The sequence below is a fragment of the Prunus dulcis genome, chromosome 1, assembly GCF_902201215.1.
Source record: "Prunus dulcis chromosome 1, ALMONDv2, whole genome shotgun sequence".
NCBI lineage: Eukaryota > Viridiplantae > Streptophyta > Magnoliopsida > Rosales > Rosaceae > Prunus > Prunus dulcis.
Window position 1 is genome coordinate 14,728,023 of NC_047650.1, and position 21,142 is coordinate 14,749,164.

The 21,142-nt window shown below is 38.2% G+C and overlaps 3 protein-coding genes across 3 annotated transcripts; 1 reads left to right on the forward strand and 2 right to left on the reverse strand.

Moving 5' to 3' along the window:
- Positions 1 to 440: 440 nt before the first annotated feature.
- Positions 441 to 3,543, reverse strand: LOC117634530 (probable aldo-keto reductase 2). Its single transcript, XM_034368680.1, has 5 exons — positions 3,271 to 3,543; positions 2,651 to 2,851; positions 1,414 to 1,586; positions 1,232 to 1,334; positions 441 to 982 (listed from the first exon to the last, which is right to left on the reverse strand). The coding sequence occupies exons 1-5, from the start codon at positions 3,484 to 3,486 to the stop codon at positions 644 to 646; spliced, it is 1,032 nt and encodes a 343-aa protein (XP_034224571.1). The 5' UTR covers positions 3,487 to 3,543; the 3' UTR covers positions 441 to 643.
- A 7,530-nt stretch (positions 3,544 to 11,073) lies between these two features.
- LOC117614510 (sec-independent protein translocase protein TatB-like) lies at positions 11,074 to 14,177 on the reverse strand. The gene is made up of 6 exons (XM_034343382.1): positions 13,918 to 14,177; positions 13,486 to 13,607; positions 13,152 to 13,319; positions 12,765 to 12,963; positions 12,010 to 12,122; positions 11,074 to 11,549 (listed from the first exon to the last, which is right to left on the reverse strand). The coding sequence occupies exons 1-5, from the start codon at positions 13,976 to 13,978 to the stop codon at positions 12,019 to 12,021; spliced, it is 654 nt and encodes a 217-aa protein (XP_034199273.1). The 5' UTR covers positions 13,979 to 14,177; the 3' UTR covers positions 11,074 to 11,549; positions 12,010 to 12,018.
- Positions 14,178 to 15,241: 1,064 nt separating this feature from the next.
- On the forward strand, positions 15,242 to 16,027 carry LOC117614869 (voltage-gated hydrogen channel 1). Its single transcript, XM_034343794.1, has one exon. The coding sequence runs from the start codon at positions 15,242 to 15,244 to the stop codon at positions 16,025 to 16,027; it is 786 nt and encodes a 261-aa protein (XP_034199685.1).
- The last annotated feature ends 5,115 nt before the right edge of the window (positions 16,028 to 21,142 follow it).

Below are 21,142 nucleotides of genomic sequence, written 5' to 3' on the forward strand. Positions count from 1 at the left end.
CCTCATACATTAGAATAGTTTAGATATCGTAATGTCAAAATAGAAAGAAAAAAACACGGTGAACGAAAATGTTGAGGGTTCTAAAGGAAATGTTGATGCTTCTAAAGGAATGGTTGCTGCTTCTAATAGAAATGTTGTTGCTGCCAAGGGAAATGATGTTCAGTTAGTTCCAAGAGATAGGTAGCTGGATCTTAAGGATAGGGAAAAGGGGATGAAGGTCTTGGGGCTAAGAAGAGAGTGGAAGAGTTTGACAAACTACTTGTCTTCCCCAATTATTTGAAAAAGAACTATACACTATAGACACTAAATGTATGTTTCAACCCACACGAAAAATGAGAAAGCAAAACCCTAGTTCTGGTTTCGTGGCAGGCAATGTCATTCTTTGTTGTAATCTCTTAAAACTTGCTAGTGACAAAGAAAATTAAGTCAAAGAAATAAAATGAAAAACTTCGCTTGACCCCAGATTATTTCATACTTTTGGATACTCATAAAATGTGATGAAATCTGCGTACAAAATGTCGAACATATCAAAGTCAGTCATTACATACCACTTCACATGAACTACTTATTCTCATAACGGTAAGGAAATTCACAAAGCTCATGAGGTACAGAGAAGCATTATGACATGACAAAAGGCACATGCTCATGTGGCTTTCCATGAAGACGCTGGAGGAGTTTCAGAGTTCTTCCAAGTACTAAAGTCATTCTGATATCTGTCACCTTTAACGGCATCAGCAGAAGCAAAAGATTCAAGCTCAGCCAGTTCTTCTGGTGTCAGTTTCACAGAGAGAGCACCAATGTTCTGGTTAAAATTCTCAATCTTGGTGGTTCCGGGTATCGGACACACATCGTTTCCTTGGTGATGAACCCAGGCCAGTGCTAGTTGAGATGGGGTGCACCCCTTCCTTGCTGCAAGATCACTAACCCGCTCAAAGATTTTTTTATTATGCTCTAGGTTTTCGGCTTGGAACCTGGGTAGATACTGCAACCAACAAAGTAATCAAGGTTAAAACGACTTTATCAAAATGACATGATAAAGAGGAGGCACAATTCAAAGGCCCTGATAGGAGAGTTCTCGCCTGCTAGGAGAGATTACTAAAACTTGTGAGATCAATTACTAATTTGAGGACTTTCTAGGAGATAGAAGGACATTCACAATGCTACTAATTTTCTCTAATGTGCATGCATTTGTGCACTTGAAAATAAATATCTATTTGGCATATCAACATACCTTTCGGAAATCATCGTTGGGAAGATTTTCGACCAAGTTAGCTCCTGATGAAAAGAATCCTCTTCCTAGAGGACTGTACGCAACAATGCCGATGCCAAGTTCCCTGGGAAAATCAAAAAATGAGATTAGCATGAAATTTTACCTACTTTATAAACAAATCAGTTAGTTCCATTAAGACTCACCGGCAAGTAGGAATTATATCTTCCTCCACATCTCTTGACCACAACGACCACTCCAACTGCACAGCTGTTATTGGATGAACAGCGTGTGCTCTTCTTATTGTGGAAGCAGAGGCCTCGGATAGGCCAATGTACTTTACCTTACCTTCTTCAACTAGTTTCTTGAGTTCCCCAACCTTGTAAATGACATGATAAAGGAATTTAAGGAATGACATGCATTTCTTAAAATAAGTGAATCATGATGCATGCCAGTACAAAAAAGAATAATACTAACAGTCAAGTATAGAAGGAAAGTAACATAGCTACAGCCTACAAGAAATTTACGCTAAAGTTTGTGTAATTTGACTAATTCAGATACGATATATGCACTTAAATAAATACAAAAGAACCTAGTGCTCAATCATGTTAATCTCCAAAACACTTGCTTAATTCAAGATTCAAAATGTAAAAGATCTGGACTCTAGAGGTATAAAATACAAATTTCTCCTATATCCAGTGCAAAGTTCAGACATATGATAAAGATAATAACTGAGGGTCAAACAAAGAAAAAATCAAGATGAAATATTTTTCAGTTAAAGTCAGTAAGAAGATTTACACAAACCATCATCTGAAATTGTTGATAAATAACTAAAAGTAATTCAAACTTTTATAACTAGTTCATCGTCACTTGACGCTTAAAGATATGAAAATACACTCATCGGGAGATTCTCCAATAAGTATTTTATGTTAAGGATTGGTTACAAACTTCTAATCTTGGCCGTTGGATTGCCTTCATTAAATATGTTGGTAGTCTCTTAGATGCAATCCAACGCCCAAGATTAGACGTATGTAACCAATACTTAAATACTTATTGGAGAATCTCCCTACATTCATCAATGACAACCTTTTCACGCTTGAACAACTCAAATTAGTTTAGAAAAATGGAACTAAAAAAGGGTTCCAATCCAAAAGAGATGTGGTCAAACCATACTTCTACTTCGTAGAACACAAACGAATTTGAATGTGGAATTGATAAAATTGTGAACTAATAAAATGATAGAAGATGTTGTAGATCTTTGAATAACCATGACTTCAATAGACTGGCAGATGCATAGTTACTAATTCCAATTAGTCCCCCTCGAGCACCATTCTTACTAAACACACATGTCTTGTTTTCTTAATTCAATGGAAACTATATTATCAAGTATCTCTGCGATTGTAATTAAAAAGAGATCAAAATTCAAGAGAGAAGAAAACAAACCGTGACTTCAATGGGGACGCGAGTATCAACCCGATGCTGATAATAGAGTTCAACAGAATCAACACCAAGGCGCTTCAAACTACCCTCAATAGCAGCTCTCACATAGGCAGGGTCACCTCGAACCTCCCTCTTGTTATCAGCAAAACTGATACCAAACTTGGTGGCCAATTCAACCTTCTCCCGTACCCCACCCTTCAGAGCCTGTTCCTCATCAATCCAACAAAATCCAAGTCACTTCATCATCATCATTTACAATCAATTGAACAATCTAAACAAAACCCAAAAAGCAATTATGTGTATCATTGTCTCTCTCAGTCCTTGTTCTTGGCTTAGTAACTTAAATACAGGAACAATAGTGAACACGATCCAATTCACTTCATCATTATTTCATCCCATTCAACAATACAACAAAACCCATAAAGCAATTTTACAAATTATTGTCTCTCTCAGTGCTTGTGCTTGTGCTTGATTTAGTAACTTAAAGACAAGAACAAGAGTGAACAGAACCCAATTTAGTTCATCATCAAGTCATCCAATTTGAAATCCCAAACAAACCCAAAAGGCAATTGATACAAATTAAGAGCGATTATTAAGAAGCAAAGTCAAGGTTAGTGGCTTACCTTGCCAAGCAGAATTTCGTTGGTGAAGGGACCGTAGATGTCAGAGGTGTCGAGGAAGGTGACGCCGGAGTCGATGGCATGGTGGATGAGACTGATCATGTCTGCGTCGGGCTTGGGAGGGCCATAGAAGGCAGACATGCCCATACAGCCCAGGCCTTGAGCCGAGACCTCAAGGCCCTGTGAACCCAACTTGATCCTCCTCACTCCTCCTGCCATTTTGGAACTGTGGTTTTCTGTGTTTTCTGAACCGAAGCAGCCAAGTGAAGGCCTGATAATGCCTCTTGCTTCTCACTAGTTTCTATATATAAAGATATAAAGACATCTCTATCTGATGTGGAGTGGTAGGTGAAGCCTAAAGGGAAATTGGATTGCGTCAGGGAGTGCGTTTGCATTGACGTTAATGAGCATTTGAGTCATTTGACCGAATGGAGAGAGAGTGGAAAGTTCTTTCACCCTGACGAAGGATTTATTCCCTGCCAACAGCGCAATGACGCTCAAATAGAGAGAGTGGAATGTTCTTTCAGTCTAGCGAAGGCAGCAGCGGGTCAAGATGGGATGGAAACAAGTCAAACAAAGTTATTGGAGTTTGGAGCATAAATTTAAGCCTAGATTACATTTTGCGGTCTTGTAGTTTAGTGCCTCCTCCCCTAACAATGCCATTGTCTTCCTATAAAATAATATTAAAAAACAATGTCATTGTCTTAGAAAAATTGAACAAAATCTTCTCACCAAAAAAAAAAAGAAAAGGACAAATCATTTAAAACTACAAACTCTGTCCGTCACTTCAGAAAAACAATGTCATTGTCTTAGAAAAATTGAACAAAATCTTCTCACAAAAAAAAAAAAAAAAAGCACAAATCATTTTAAACTACGAACTCTGTCCGTCACTTCAGAAATATTTTTGAAGTTACATATGGCAGAACAATTTTTTGCTCCGGTTCTCAACCCAAATGGAAAGCAACACTATTCATTCGTTCTGATTCTAACAAAAAATTCACAAATGGCCCAATTTTGTATAAAGGGAGGTGATTGGGTCTAGAAAAGAGAGGTGATTTAGTGTTGGACTTGGGAAAAAATTAGTTATGGGTTTAGAAATTTAGTATTGGAGTTAAATATTTTATTAAAAATACACATCCGGTCCGCTTTTTTCACTATAAGAACCATAATTGGAACCGAATAAAATTGGTTTGGTCCCATTTTTAGTCAACTCAATCCGATTTTTGGTCAACCCAGTTGTTTTTGGCCCAATTCAACTCGATTTTCCAAATTTCTGGTATGAATGCCCACCCCTACTCTATATACACAAAAGATTAAGGTTTATTTAAAAGATTTTTTTTTTTTAGTACAAGCCATTGAGGAAGAGGGATTTGGACAAATATTCATTGAGTGTCTAGGATGTGGGTCTATGCTCACATGGGTGAAGGTGGAAGAGCTTAACCAACTGAGTTATACCCCATGGCCTTTGAAAAGTATTCTTACTTATTCTTGATATGGCATATATTAATTCATCTAACATTAACTTGGTTTTTATGTAATGTAAGAAAAACATGGACTCACTACAGTAACGTGTGACTTTATAGTAAGATAGAAGAAGGGATCAATGGTGTGACAATTTGTAAATTTAAGGTTGGGTTAATCGTTTTATTAGTCCCCGAATTTTGATCGGATTTGCATTTGAGTACCTCAAATTCCAAAATAGTACCCATGGTCCATCAACTTTAGTTTCGTTTTGATTACTAATCCCATCGTTGCTTCTGTCAATTTTTTCGTTACATTTAGGGGTAGATGGGTCTTTGTGGGTTGGTTTTGGGGGACAAAAAAGACTTTTACTCTTTTAGATTCTCTGATACGAGTAAAATTGACCAGAATATGAACCAAAGAAGAACAAAAAAGCTGAAGAAGAGTGAAAAGACGAAGCTTTCAAACAAAAGGGTTTCTGCTGAAGCTTTCAGACAAAAGCAAAAAAGCTGAAGAATTGGCCCACAAGTTTGAGTTGATTTTGTTTGGGTTATTGTGTATTAAGGTAGTCTGGGCCGATACGTGTTGGTTATCTCATTGTGGGGTCGATAGGTATTGTCGACATCTTTGATGGAATTTGAATTCAGGACTTCTAGAGACGACCCCCCCCCCCCAATATATGGTATACGATGCTAATGGAAGTATAAGAAATGCTTTTTTATTTGTTAATTGCTTTTTGTTATTTTGGAATTATGTCTGTGTCTACTCGAACTATGCAGCAATTGAGGGTTTTGTTATTGTCTCTCTTTTGGGCAACTGTTTTTTTTTTTTTTTTTTTTTTTTTTTTCAACATTCTTATGTTTTGGTCAAACATTGAGTGCATACTTGGTCCTACTATCCTTGGTTGAATTTAAAAGTTTGTGGTCCTACTGGTGTGATATATGTGAATTGATTGCACAGTCGCACACACTAGCACAGTTGGTAGGGTTTAGTGTGATCTGTCCATATTTAGGTGAGCAGAGATTTTAAAAATTGGTGTTGAATATACTGAAATGAGATTACTGCTTCATTTAGAGATAAGGGTGAGTTCTGCACTTTGGAAATTCACCATGGAGGTGTTGTACAAGATGGGATGTATAAGGAGGGGACATTGTGCTATTTGGACAACTGTGTCGATGATTATCTATCGCTCTTGGATTTAAGGAAAATAGGTATAGCGTTAGGATATGAAGTGGACCTAACTAAGAAGGAGATAGGTTTGCAAATATATTGTAAGATGTATGATAGTAATGGTGAAACTATTGTAAAGCTCATTGACAATGACAGTGTTATATGTGAGATGGTTGGATGCATAACAAGTAACTGAGTATTAGTGTTATACTATACTGACAAAAAAACAAGTGAAAAGACATGGACTCAAACATCTGTGGAATGACCTAGTTTGCAGAGTGAATAATACAACTATGGGAGATTTAATGAAGACCACATGAAGGAGGTTAATGACGCTTTAGATACTGATGAGCATGTTGTTTCACTTGGAGATTGTGAAACTGCAGTTGATGAAGAAGAAGAAGAGTCAGAGTTTGTGGATAGTGAGTATGAGTTTAGTGAAGATGAGGAGGCAAAAAAAGGTTGTAATGTAGACATCAATATGCCTTGTGATGAAGAAGTGAATGTTGAGACTGAAACACAAGGGCCAGGAGAGATTTCTGATGATGGGGCAGATTCTGATAGTTTATATTCTGATGGGAACACCTCATATGATGAGAATACCAGTCAACATGTGACAAAAAAGCAGAGGATTAGCCTACCAAAGTTCAAGCAATATAGGAGAGCTACTGACCTTCAAAATCCAGAGTTTCATTTGGGGATGCAATTTGTAAATCAGGAGCACTTGAAAGAAGCAATAAAGGAGTATGCCATTGTAAACGGCAAGCTGCTGAAATTTGATAAAAATGGCATGAAGAGGGTGAAGGTCCTGTGTCGTGGATCTAGAAACTGTGCATTTGTTCTTTATGCATCTAGGATTGATAAAAAGGAATCCACTTGTGTAGTAAAGGCTATACATGCTGAACATACATGTGGCAGAGTAGACATGTTGAGATATGCTAATTCAATATGGAGTTCAGAAAGATTTTGTGATAAGATGAGAAAAAATCCTAATTGGATTGTGGGGCAACTTCAAGATAAGGTGAGGGAACACTATGCAATGAATGTTACACAGAACCAAGTGTATAGGGCAAAAATATTGGCTAAGAAGGTCATTAAAGGTTTGTACAAGGAACAATATGAGAGATTAAGAGATTATGCTGAGCAAATTAAGAAGACCAACCCTGGAAGTACTGTGGTAATTAAAACTGAACTCGCAGGTGATGATGCATTGTTTGAATGGATTTATATTTGTTTAGCTGGTTCTAAAAAGGGTTTCTTAGAAGGGGGTAGGCCTGTCTTAGGGGTTGATAGGTGCCACTTAAAAGAACCCTGCTCAGGGCAGATCTTAACTGCAGTTGGTGTTGATGGGAACAAAGGTATGTTCCCATTGGCCTATGTTGTAGTTGAAATAGAAAGCAAAAGTAGTTGGATATGGTTTCTAGAACTCTTAATTGCAGACTTGGGGATCCAAAATGGTTTGGCATGGGTGTTTATAAGTGATAAACAGAATGGGCTAATTCCTGCTATGCAAACAGTTTTACCAAATACTGAACATAGAATGTGTGTGACATTTGTATAACAACTTCAGAGGCCAGCACACAGGACTTGCTCTAAAACATTTGCTATGGGCTGTTGCAAGGGCAACCACATTGCCTTGGTGGGAAGCAGAGATGGATAATCTGAAAAAGGAGGATGCAGATGCTTGGGGGTGGCTAATTGAGAGGCCTGCAAAAATTTGGTCAAGATCTCATTTTGCAACACACTATAAGTGTGATTTGTTGTTAAATAACCTATGTGAAAGCTTCAATGCAACCATTATTAATGCAAGGGATAAGCCAATCCTAACATGCCTTGAGAGAATAAGGATGTATATTATGATTAGGATGGCTAATAGAAGGGCTTCTTGTCAATATTAGAGGTATATTGTTGGTCCTGGAATCTTCAACATAATAGAGAAAAATAAGTTGGCATCAAGTCAATGCATACCAAGGTTGGCTGGGGAGAAGAAATATCAAATAAGTCATATGTATGAGGGAGAATTTGCTGTAGATCTAAGAGCAAAGACTTGCTCTTGCAGAAGATGGGACTTATGTGGGATTCCTTGCCCACATGCAATTTCTGCTATTTTCCAAAGAAGTGAAGACATAGAGGATTATGTGGATAAATTGTACAAGAAAGAGGCTTACTTAAAAAGATATGGTCCTATCATTAGACATGTTCCTTTCGATGACCAATGGCCAAGGAGTTGTTTACCTGCAATTAAGCCTCCCAACTTCAGAATCCAACCTGGAAGGCCAAGGAAGGTGAGGACACAAGAACCGAGGGAGGTGGAAATACCAGCTCCAGTACCTTCAAATCTAAAACCACCGAACTGGAAACCACAACCTGCAAGGCTCCAGCTCTCCAAGGGCAAGCCGAAGCTCCAGCTCCCCAAGCCCAGGCTCCAGCTCCTCAAGCCTAAACTCCAGCTCCCCAAGCCCAAGCTCCAACTCCCCAAGCCCAAACTCATGCTCCCTAAGCCCAAACTCATGCTCTCCAAGCCAAGCCCAACTAGTAAGTGATATTGAACCAGGTCTAATTTGTCATTCAATAACCTCAATGTTTATAACTGAAACTGAAACTTTGCTTATAGGTGGCAGCAACCAGGGGTTGCAGAGGTAGAGGGAGAATGAGAGGCTTAGGAAGATCATCATCTCAACCTCAAGCCCAAGGCCAAGCCCAAGCTCAAGTCCAAGTCCAAGCCCAAGTCCAAGCCCAAGGCCAAACTGAAGCCTTTTCTGCAAATATCCAAGCAAGGGCAGTAATTGGACCAAATCAAATGGTCCAACATGTAAGTGATATTTGAAGATGGTTTGATATTCACATGTTCTTATGTCATTTATGTAACATCAATCACATATGTGAACATTTGCTTGTAGGTGGCAGCAACTAGGGGTGGTACAAGTAGAAGGAGCATGAGAGGCTTAGGAAGATCATCATCTCAACCTCAACCTCATGCATTACCTCCAAATATCCAAGGAAGTGCCCTAATTGGACCAAATCAAATGGCCCAACTTGTAAGTCGTAGTTGAATATGGTTTCATACTCACATTTTCTTATGTCATTTGAATAACCTCAATCACTTCTGTCAATGTTTGCTTATAGGTTGCATCAACTAGAGGTGGTAGAGGGAGAGGGAGAATGAGGGGCTTTGGAAGATCATCATCTCAACCAGTGAGTAAAGGCTCTATCACTAGAACAACCAATGGTGCATCATCTTCACAGCCACTAAGATGAATGGTGTTTTGTAACTGTTTTGGGGATACCTTTTGGGACTTAAACTATGTTGTGACTGCTATTTTGGGGATACCTTTTAAGATTTAAACATGGCTCTTTTGATAATTAAGTGTGTTTTGTACTCTGTTTGAGTAACAAGTTATCATTTTGGAACATGTGGTGGATCTGGGCATGTATTAAACATGTCATATGATTGCACTTTCCCAGAAAAAGCTCTATCTGTGAACATTTGAATTTGTAATGAATGTAAGTTTCAGTCTTCTGCTTATGTGAAAGGTTGCTCTACTATTTCATGTGCATTTGTATGCCTTAATTTGAACAAGTCTTGTATGCAGATTGAGGTCAATGAATCTGGAATTACAACATTGCAAATAACCAAAGTTTTCAAAATCCATAAGCCTTTTGCATAACTAATAACATTACAAGATTGCATAACTAATTTCGGGAATTACATTAGCTCCAAAATGGGTTTCACTGCCCTTACTCCCATACATTTTCCAGACATGTTCGACACCATGATCATCATCATCACAATGGCCATAAATAAAACACAAGCACCCATACTCATCCTACATTCTCTTTGTCGATGCCTCATCATATTGTCTTCCAGCAAAAGTCTAAGCCTTCTGTTGTCTCTGATTGCATAATCCAACTCCTTATTTTCTTCAATTATGCCCTCCATTTCCAAGTTTCAAGCTTCTAAGGATTGAAGTGTGTTGACCAAAACATTTTTTCTCTCTTCTGTCTCCCTCATTTCAGTCTCCATCATTCTTATTCTTCTAAGCAGACCAGGCACCACATTCTTCCCTCTTGTACATGTCTCCTTGTCCAACCACCTAAAATAATGCTCTCCAACTCTGTTTTTCTACTTCATTATTATCAAATTCTTCATCACAACAAAATCTGAACATAATACCAATTTTGTGCATAAACCCAAAAATCTAAAATTGTTTACCTGGTTGTTGTCACAAGCCTCAAAGCGTCTTCCTAGATTCATGTCTGTCCATGAAGTCCTCGATTTGATCAAACTCTCACAATGACAACACTTCACTGATTTGGGGCTTTGGTTAGATTCCATTAATGATGTTTGAGACATATCACTTGCCATCCTTCGAACTAATCTGCTCTCCAAGCTTCCAAACTTGACGATTCCAACTTTTACTCAGCCAATATGTGAGTTGCAGAAGCGGATTGCAACTTTTGGTTCTTTAGGTTTTTAGCGACAGGCTCTCGAAGGTCCATTTCAGAGGGAAGGCAAGTTGTAGAAGGGGGATAATAAAACCAACCTGAAAAGACTCATCTACCCCTAAATTTAACAAAAAAATTGACAGAAGTAACGGTGGGACTAGTAATCCAAACGAAACTAAAGTTGAAGGACCGTGAGTACCATTTTGGAAATTGAGGTACTCAAATACAAATCCGGTCAAAGTTAGGGGACTCATAAAACAATTAACCCTTTAAGGTCGCTGTTGTCAATTTTTTATATAAAACAAATGAGGGACTAAACTATTAAAGGATCGAAATCAGAATGGTGGAAAGTGTAATTAACCATTATTTAAATGAGTAAAATGTAGTGCAATTATGGACTTTGAATTATTACTGCTTTCCCGCTTTATTTTAGCTAAATTTTACATCCTCAAACATTCGATTTGTCACTTCGGTCTCAAGTCTATTGTTGGAAGGGGCAAATGTGAACTTAAGAAAATGGGAGGAGAGAGGTTAGAGAGGTATGGACAACATGGGTGGACATTTTGACCTCTAAATCTTGACAGGAAAACCAAATGAACTTGGACATTTGTACCTATAAAAAATCCAAGGAATAAAATAAAAGGCATTCAGAAACAGATCACAGCCATAAAATGTGACAAATCATATCACATTACAGTTTATAATACCTTCATTATTTCTACAAAGGAATGGCAAATTTGTAGATTGCATTAATAACTCAATATGATATTGGTGTTCTTTACAGGGATGATATATATTATATATGCTTGATCAAAGACTTATCTGCAACAGAACAAGAATTATAGACTAAAATCTAAAAACTAATATCATTCTGTAGACTGGTTTCAGAGTCTGTTGGTGAAAGAATCCTGTTGATCAGGTCTTCAAAATACAAATGGGAACCCATGAAAGTGAACTGGTTGAGCTTGAGGTGAGAGACCGAGAAGCGAAAACCATGGAAGGGAACTCCTAGAGCTTGAGGTGTTGGCATCCAATGGGCATCATGTTCGAACGGGCTTTCCACCCATTTTATTTTGGAAATGGTCCACCAACAGTTATAGGAATGGGCTTTCAAGAGTCATATTGCCAAAACGAACATTCTAATGGAGCTTTCAATGGCAATGATTGCATTCCATTGCAGTTAATTCCTTTGAATCAAACACCACCTAAGGGAAATTGAAGCCAATCATGTTGCATTTTCACCAGCAAATAATGCCAGCAATTGAGCTAGCATTGTAAAACTAGCATGTGTTGATATGCATAGCCAAAAACAAATTGTCTCACACATATTCTCCTGCCCTTACCCCCTACACCCTAAACATCCCCACATATTAATACACCAACCATTTAAAAATGTGAACAAAATTTGTCCATCACAATAAACTGCTTTCTATGTATCAATTCTCATTGGTCCCAATGCAAAAAGAAAAAAAGATCTTAAGGATCTCCAGTAGTTTTACATCTTCAATTAGTAACATAAACCTTGTTCGATTTTATCATCAACAAAACAAAAAGTTACCCTAACATAAACCTTCTTCACTTATGTGTTTGTTATTTAATACTAAACATACCCAATTATAAATAGAGTGATGAAGACTATAAATAAATAAATAAAAGTATCGTCACCTTTTCAGTTCACTGTATTTGATTTTCAGGCTGTGAAAAGAAATCTTTGGCATTACGTGCTACCTCTGCTTCAACTAATGCTTCCAACACAATGTCTGTTCCCTTAACATTCTCTGCCATCACAACCACTGGTTATTTATTTGGACATATATATCTAAGATGAAAAGCAAAACTATTTGCGAATTCTCTGGAAAAGTTGTGGCATGTTCAGTTATACATTGGAACAATATTTGTGTGTGCCAGAACATAGGTTTTATAGAAATAAGTTAATGTACAAGAGTTTTCATACTATGCAATCAAGGATTGCATTTCCAAACATTATTTCAAAAGTATTCCTATGACATGTTTAAGCCAATAGCCCACCAAGTGAAGCCTCAACAATCCAGATACAGTTACCTTCAATAGAAACCAATTATATAGAGGAATCATACACAACTAGACTAAGAGCATGAGCGACACCTTTGTTGACCAATTGTACAAAGGTACATGTAAAAAATGGCTAGTAAAGACAACATTGATATGAAAACCATAATATATGTGCAGCACACACATTCATGACCTCTATAATCAAAGATAATGAGAGCAATACAGAGAATTAAGTAGTGTACTTGAGAAAATTTAAATATTTGTTGTTCCTCAAGATAATGAAAAGGAAATGTCCATTCCAGGCAGCTCCCAGCAGAGTTCCCAAATTGAGACAACAAAGTAAACTAAATGATAACATCATTAAGTGTCGTAACTCAGAAGATTATAACCTTTGCGATTTGGTAGCATCCCAGTGCTTTCAGCTGAAATTGGGAGGACAATGAAAAGACCACTTTCATCTTTAAGGTTTTCTTGCTCTGCACTGCTCTTCAAAGAGCCAGTCTTCACAACATCAGATTCAGCCAACTTTGCATACGCAGTTGCTTGGCTATGCAAATTAGGTGAGTCTGAGGTTCTGAAAGTATCATCCTGTCAAAGATATGTATAAGGAATTCAAGATGATGCAACGTGGGCCATTTATATGAAGAAAAGTATAATTCAAACCTTCACCACAGTATTTCTTGACTTCAGCTCCTCCTTAGGCTTCTCAAGTGAACTGTTGGCCCTTAAGAATACATATAAACTGGTAGTTAGGAGAGAAGCAAAACATTACTTGCCTGCAATGTATGGCTACTAAGGATACTACAATCACTCAGAGAAGCCGGGTCTTGAGGATTATCCATCAGCCTTCGAGCCATAGGACCAGGATTCATAAGTGATATACTCTGGACTTCATAACGAATCGACTCTAGTTGAGCGAATGCATCTTGAAGTTCTTTATGAACCTAAAGGTCAAGCAAGGGACATAAATGAACAGATAAATCATTTGGTTCAAGGACATTGAAATTCTAATCATTACCCGATTGTGCACAATGCATGTTAGCTCACAAAGAATTGACGATAGAATGATAATTATCAAACTATCATTAAGTAAGTAATTAGAAAATGTACCTGGTGGGCTTGAGACTGCTGCATGACATTATCGAATTGGCCTCTAGCTAACTGAACATACCCGATTGACCGACCCGCTAACCTCCCTGCTGTTCTAGCAATTCTAGGCAAATCCTTTGGTCTTACAATTTACAAACCATTAAACATCAAACCCAGTTCACTTTTTCAGTCAATATTTCCAATAAAATAACCCAATTTTTGACCTTGGCAAAGAAAAATTCTGAACCAATGCTGACAATGAAAATGCTACAGCTATAACAGCCCAACTCTCTCACATGGGTACCAAACATTTAGGTTCCATCCCACGCCTAAGTCAGAAAAAGATTGAGAGAAAAACTGGAGTATAAAGCATTTTTCTTTTGAGATAAACACAAAAAAGAGAGAGAGAGAGAGAGAGAGAGAGAGAGAGAGAGAGAGAGATTGGGTGTATACCGATTAGAGCAGCTGTGGCTCCGATCAAGAGGAAGAGCTCTCCGTACGAAATACCAAACATTTTGCGCCTTACTGTATACAACGATTTGTCTGGGTAGCGTTCTTTCCTGATTTGCTGTTTGGGAGTTTTAAGTTTGAGCTCTGCATGTGTTTCAATGGAGGGAGGAGGAGGCTTTGATTCACTGGGAAAATACGGGATTGGGAAACTATTGGTTGAAACTCGAAAGAAGAAGAATTGTTGAGAAAGGGTTTCTTATTTTTACTTGCAACACATGGGATGGGAAATAAGGAGGTATCTCACAACAAATAGAATTTTGACACTTGTTAAATTCCAAATTTCCGAAGACAAAAAAGTTAAAGAAATCCAAAAGAAAAAGAAAATTAAAGGAGTACCATAAATGTTTTTTTTGCTGGTCTTTTAATGAAAGCTAGGTGTTTAAAGGGAAAATGAAAAAACTTAACTCCTTAAAAGTTTGAAACTCAAATTTCAAGGTAATTACAATTTGATATGTACAATAAATTTTAAAATTTTTAAAATTATTTTAATACATATGTTAAATTGTGATTTTCAGGAGAAAGAATGTCTTCTTTCAAGAAATTTTTTTTATTAAGTATTCATATAATTACTTAACAATATTTTGAATTATTTTTTTTAAAGGACATTTCCTATTGAAATAGACGATAATATATTAAACTCACACACACTAAAGAGATGATAGAATTCGAATCCAGAACCTTGCCTGAGAGAATAAATATTCCAAACCACTACACTAGTGAGTCATTTACCAAACCACTACTCTAATACTAGGTAACACATGTAAGAAACCAATACCACTACTCTAATACTAGGTAACACATGTAAGAAACCAATACCATAACAAATGGAAACACAAACAACAACCATTTCGACACATAATTTGCTTCTTCCAAGTCTCCAATTTAACACATAAAGCCAAGCAACGGAAAATTCTACTTTTCCGAATAAGCCTGTCTTTCCTTTCTGTTCCTTATCCTTATTTTTTTTCCCTCTTTTGTCATAAAAAAAGATATATGGAAGCAAAACAGAAAATGTCAGACCAAAAAAATAAAAAAGCAAAACAGAAATGAGTATATAGAAAAAAGGTGAGGAGATGCCTTGATTTGATGCTTAACGCATCTCCAATTGTGACACATGCAATACAACCGCACTGCACAGCATGGCATTCATTCAACGTGACTCCAAAGCATATCAACTCCAAGATTGCACTTCACACATAAAAGCACCAAATCAAACCCCAAAAAACCAAAAACACAAACTTAAAACTCCAAATTTCCAAAACCAATAATGAAAATTGCCTCATCTCAGATTCAAATTCAACAACCTGGGCCTCCCACAACCACCACCACCACCAACTCATTCTCTATTGAATCCATTGAAGCCTCAATCCAAAGCCTCACAAGGAGCTGGCATAGAAGGCAACAATGGCACAGGTTTTTTTGGTTTGATAATAATAATTCCACACAATTTCAAGACCTAGATTTAGCCCCATGGAGAACCCACTTGGCCAATTTTCTAGAGTCCACACCTATCCATGCGATTTCTATCTCCCTCCTCATTGTAGATCTCATCCTCACCATCCTTGAACTCTCCTCATCTTTGCTAACCAAGTGCAACAACTCACCAAACAAGAACAAAAAAACCACACCAGAAATTTGGTACCATTGGGTGGGCATTGCTATCCTCGCCCTGCTTTCGGCAAAGACGGTGGCTCAAGCCGTGGGGCTTGGCATGCGTACGTTTCTCCGGAGGCGTCCCGGTTACGTCATTGACGGCGTCGTTTTGATGGGTGCGCTGGTTTTAGAAGCTTTTTTCGAGAGGAAGGGAGGGGGGCTGCTTGTTGTGGTGAGTTTGTGGCGTGTTGTTAGGGTTGTAGAGAGTGCTTTTGAGTTGAGTGATGAGGCCATTGAAGCGCAGATTCAAAGTGTTGTTTGCCAGTTTGAGATGCTCAAGGAAGAGAACAGGAGACTCGCAGAGACCATTAGTGAGCAGGATGAAATTATCGAGAAGCTCCAGGAAGATTTAGATCAATATTCTACTCGCCTTATGATCAACGGTTATCATAAACCGTAATTAGCCCATTCACTATATTCTTAATATTTTTACATCTTAATTTTTCTTCATTGATTTTCATAGGACATTATTTTTACAACCTTCCTATATCTAATACGGGAATTTTTTATTTTTTTATTTTTATTTTATCAACTATCTAATAGACAAACAGTTCTTAAAAATTGCTTTTTGGCACGGAACTTTATTAAACCATCAAGGGACACAAAACCGTTCCTATTGCACTACTAGAGACACAAAACAGTTCCTATTGTTATTAGCATCCGTATTTTAAACGAATGGACATCAATACTGTCATATTTTGGGAAAACGAATGTACTTAATTTCCGACAAAATCCCTAATGTATTAGACACTGCCTTCGGTCCTTAATCATATTAGTCATTGTTCTTTAGTGGCTAATGCTATTAGTCACTGTCTTTCAGTGCCCAAAAACATTAGATTTACCCGCTCTTTCCCCAATAACATTTCATTTACCGGTCATTCTCTTCTCAATCTTCCTCACTCATCTTCACTAGCCCATCCTCTTCTCAGTCCTTGAAGACCCATTGGCTTGTTCTTGCTTGAAGACCCATTGACTTCTCATTGCTTGAAGAGAGGATTGAAATCACGTTATACATTGGTAGAATACCCCCACCTTGGAAATAGTATGTAATTTCTGTTTATACCATATCTCACCAAGCAACTCTAGGCAAGGCAAAGAGTCCCACATTGGAATATTACAAGATGTGTAGACTCCCCCTCATCTATAAAAGGAGACCACTCTCCACTAAGGAGGGGATGGTTGGGTTGCACTTGATCTTTAGTCAAGGGCTTTTCCCTTCTTACCTTTATATTTGGGTCCAACCCCATGTACAAATGTAAATACACATTGTTATAATAATGAGAATATACTTCTCCGTAGACGTAGCCCATTCATTAAGGGTGAACCACGTATATCTTGTCTTCTGTATATTTATCGCTTGCCTAAATCTTCACACACATGCTGAAGGTCCTCACCTTCACCTATCATCCATCATACATTATCACTAAGTTGGGCTCAAAAGTGCCGAACCATTTTTGAGCATCAACAATTTCAATGCTCAATTTCATCGTTACTTTTCATTTGTGTTTGTGGCTTCTTTTTTATTTTTGCATTTATGATAGGTATAATGGCATATAATGGTTTGATTTATTGGTGTCTATGTGTTGAGGCCAAAAAATCTACGGCTTCGCCCAAATGAATTCCCGGCCCAGCGCAATACCTTATTGAGAAAAAACCCGACTTGGAACACACAAAAGTCCGCTATGCACGAATCACACTCCATGTACCATGCCAAATAAATAATTGGTCATGCTAGGAATCAAGATTAAGATTATAAAATGCATTAGCTCTGCAAATCCATGTTAATTATCCCTTCAAGCAAAATAATTAAAAACATGCCAAGCGATATGCCATGCCAAGCGACATGCCATGCCAAGCAGGAAATCGTTATTACACACCTAACCACGCTACAAGCCTAAGTAGGCCCAAGCCACTAGAATGCCCCGGGCTTGCTTAAGCAGGTTGTGGCATGGATGGTAATAAGTTGTCATGAGGCCATTGATGGGCCGAGAAATGGAGATTCCAGGTTGCTTAGGAGCCTCGGAACCCAAGCCCATTTCTTAGGCCCAAACATATGGGTGAGCACAAAAGGGAAAATACCTCAACCAAAATAACCTAAATAACCCAACCAAAAAGCCTAGTCAAAATGGCCCACTAAAACTAACCCCAATAGCCCAATATTTGATAAGAGTGGCCCATTTGACTTCCTATCCTAGAAGACCCATACAATTAGAAGTAGGAAGCAGCAAAAACTCCCTCTTTTGGTTGAAGGATAAAGCCATGAAGAAGCATGGGAGACCACGTGGGTTGATGGGAAGGAAGAAACAAGTTTCAAAGCAAAAAACATGCAAGGACCCAAGGGATATTAGCATGTAAGCTGCTAGGAGGAGAAGGACCCTTCAAACCAGCGTGTGCACCTATTTGCTTTCCTTCATTAGATCTGCCCAGGGAAGGAGGAAGGAAAGAAGAAAAAAAAAGAAGCTAATAATGAAGTCTCCCATTGAACAGCTGCGGGAAATGGGGCTTTGAGCTCTCAAAATTCCTGATTTTGTGCAAATAAACAGAGGAAATTTCACCAAGATAGGAAAAGTCAAGGGAGGAGATGAGAAAGGAAGGAAAAAAACTTGACCAAATTGGGTAGAAACCATTAGGGTTTCTTAGGAAATGATAGTTTCCAGCGACTATAAAATGGGGCCTCTTCTACCCAACGAATCACCCACAACCAGAGAGCAAGCTTCCTCTTTTACTTGCAAAAACCCAGCAATTTCGTGCACTATTCACCCTTCTTCCCCATTTTCTCTCTTTTGGCAAATTGCTCTAATATTTGACAGAGTCACTATCAAGCTACCGGAAGAAACACCCAAGTCACCCTTTTCTTTCTCTCCCTATTTCTTAGCCAAATCTACTTGCAAACCTTTCCTGTCTTATCTGGGCACCCTTTCTTCTTTCCAAGAACACGTAATTTTCTCTTTAGTGCTAAACTCATGCCAATTTTGCTTCCATGCCATAATTTCCTCATGCCAAGCTAAGAACTCATCTGTAAGCACTAAGAATCTATCTGTAAGCAACCATCATTTTTGTCGATGAAGGTAACCAAGGTGTTTCCTAAGGCTTTACTACCCTTTCGAAATATTTTGGGGTCTGATCTTTGAACTCAGACACAGGGGATATTTTCTTCAGTTTGCTCCTTAAGGCAGCCCAACCCATCTGCAGCTGCCAAAAGAAAAAGGCCCATACATAAATTGGTGACTCTGCTGGGGATTAGGCCATTATCTTCATTAATGCCTTCAAAAAATAAGACCAGAAGCAACAACATGACTTCCCAAGACGGGGCAAGCCAAGGTGATTCGAAATCAAGGGAAAATGTCTCATCTAGAGAAGAAGAACATGCAAGGGAGGGAGCTTTTACCCTCTCAGACCTGGTTGCAGCCATCCATGCTATGGGAAAAACCCAGAGGGAGATGGCGGACACAATCAAAGAACTGAAAAGTTCAGTTGCTAAGCCAAACGAAGAAAACGAGATACTTCCACAAGAGGAATCTGTTGCTGCTGGAAAGGGGTCTGAACAAAAGGGACCATCTTTTGTCACCCAAAAAGACGTCATTGCTATACTGGAGAAAGAACTAAGTCAAAGTCAGGAAGATTGGAAGTACCATTCTCAGCCGCCTTATCCATCAAGCTTACTCCAGCAGCCATATCCTAAAGGCTACGAAGCACCAAACTTTGTCCTTTTCGACGGAAGGAAAGGGAGCCCAAAGGAGCATGTCAACCGCTTCATCAATGCCTTGGGACCACATGCTGGTGATTATAATCTCCAGCTTAGAGAATTTTCAAAGAACCTTACAGATCGTGCTTACACATGGTATACGACGTTGGCACCAGGCTCTATTCGCTTTTGGGAAGATTTGGCAAGTAGGTTTTGTAAGAGGTACTTCCAGCATGAAGAAAGAGTTACTACCATTCAACTCAACAACACTCGCCAAAAACATGGAGAGGATCTCGTGGACTTTATGCGCAGGTTCCGGGACCCATCGTTGGATTGCTACGATGAGAAAGATGAGGAGGTGCTTTTTGAAATTTGCATCAACAATATTGTGGCAGATTATAGAGTTTATTTGGAGAATATTGGCATCAGCCAATTTTCTCGGCTGTTGGAAGCAGTGAGGAAAACAAGCATTTCAGTTAAAGTAAATGGGCAGGAAGTTTGGAAGAGTGAAGAGGAAGAGCGCTACTTGGGGGCTTCATTTGGTCAACAAGATTATCGAGAAACAGCTGCCGTAACCTCTCATAAGAGCCGCAAATCACTCTCTGATTAATTTGGTTATGAGCCGCATGAAAGTAAAATGGCATCTGTGGCTCTATTAAATATCTCTGTAAAGCATGGCAGCCTTGTGTAACACATGCCAAATACATGCCAACCTAAGCCACAAGCTTTCATGCTATTGCAAGTCATGCACACTCCTTGGCCTTTCATACTTGGGGGCTTGATTTGATTAGAGTATTCATCAATGCAAAGTGGCTCAAGCTTTACTACTCTAAGTTAATCTTATGGCAAGCACTTTTTAGTATTGCATTTCCTTTTGTTTTTTTTATATAAACTCATTATGTCTTACCTTCATATTTTGAAAAAAAAGAAAAAGACACTTCTGTGTGGTGCATCATCATGGTAGCAGGGGTTTTGCAATGAGAATGAAAGATTATTTTGAAAAAAATATATGTGTCTGGAGTTTTATTGCCCTTTTATACATTTTAAACCTCTTTTACATTTATTTTTTTTTTTTTAAAAAAAACACGCTACTTAGCAGTAAAACATGCCAAGCAAAGTCACTTGGATGGGGTCCCGGACTATCAACAAGCACCATGCCTAAGCCAAATAATATGGGGCATGCATTCTTGAGTTGCTGGAACAATGAAACCATTGTACCCTTTTGATAATCAACCAGAATATGCAAAACATCTAGGAATTTTACAAAACCTTGGCAAAGACCATGCACATACTAGTCTGGCCCTTTTTAGGCATGACAAGAAGGTGTTTTTAGGCCCCGTGGTTAGACAAAATTTTGGCAGCGTGTACCTTTTTTTTAAGGATATCCAACATGTCAGAGAATCTCAGGCAGTTCATAAAAACAAATTTTGCCAACCAAGTAATATATCTATATATATATATATATATATATATAAGACATGCAGATCACAACATGCCTCAAGCATTCAGAAATTAATACAAGCTCCAGTGATTCAACACTACATTACAAAGTCATAACGACATGGTCGTTAGAGTGTCCAAAGGGAAAAAAAAATAATCAAAGCAAGATAAAACTACACATGCTAAAGACCCATGCAGCCTATGGTCTCCAAGGGAACAGAACCACAGGCCAAGATAATCGATCAGCAAGCCAAGAAGAGACAACCTGCAAGAAGAAAGAAGATATGTGTCAAGACCAAGTGATGCTGGAAGGTGTAGCCCGATAAAAAATAATATAAAATAATAAAATAAAAAAAGGAAAAGAGAAGAATTATGTACCTTAAGGCTATG

Bases quoted from the DNA above. Each gene is read 5' to 3' on its own strand.
- LOC117634530 (XM_034368680.1), bottom strand. From the start codon at position 3,486: ATGGCAGGAGGAGTGAGGAGGATCAAGTTGGGTTCACAGGGCCTTGAG. The intron at 1,587-2,650 runs GTTTGTTTTCTT...GTCATTTACAAG, and splicing joins GCGTCCCCATTGAAGTCACG to GTTGGGGAACTCAAGAAACT. The intron at 983-1,231 runs GTATGTTGATAT...TGTTGGTTGCAG, and splicing joins CCAACGATGATTTCCGAAAG to TATCTACCCAGGTTCCAAGC.
- LOC117614510 (XM_034343382.1), bottom strand. From the start codon at position 13,978: ATGTTTGGTATTTCGTACGGAGAGCTCTTCCTCTTGATCGGAGCCACA. The intron at 13,608-13,917 runs GTATACACCCAA...TGTAAATTGTAA, and splicing joins AGCCACAGCTGCTCTAATCG to GACCAAAGGATTTGCCTAGA. The intron at 13,320-13,485 runs GTACATTTTCTA...CTTGACCTTTAG, and splicing joins AGCAGTCTCAAGCCCACCAG to GTTCATAAAGAACTTCAAGA.
- LOC117614869 (XM_034343794.1), top strand. From the start codon at position 15,242: ATGAAAATTGCCTCATCTCAGATTCAAATTCAACAACCTGGGCCTCCC.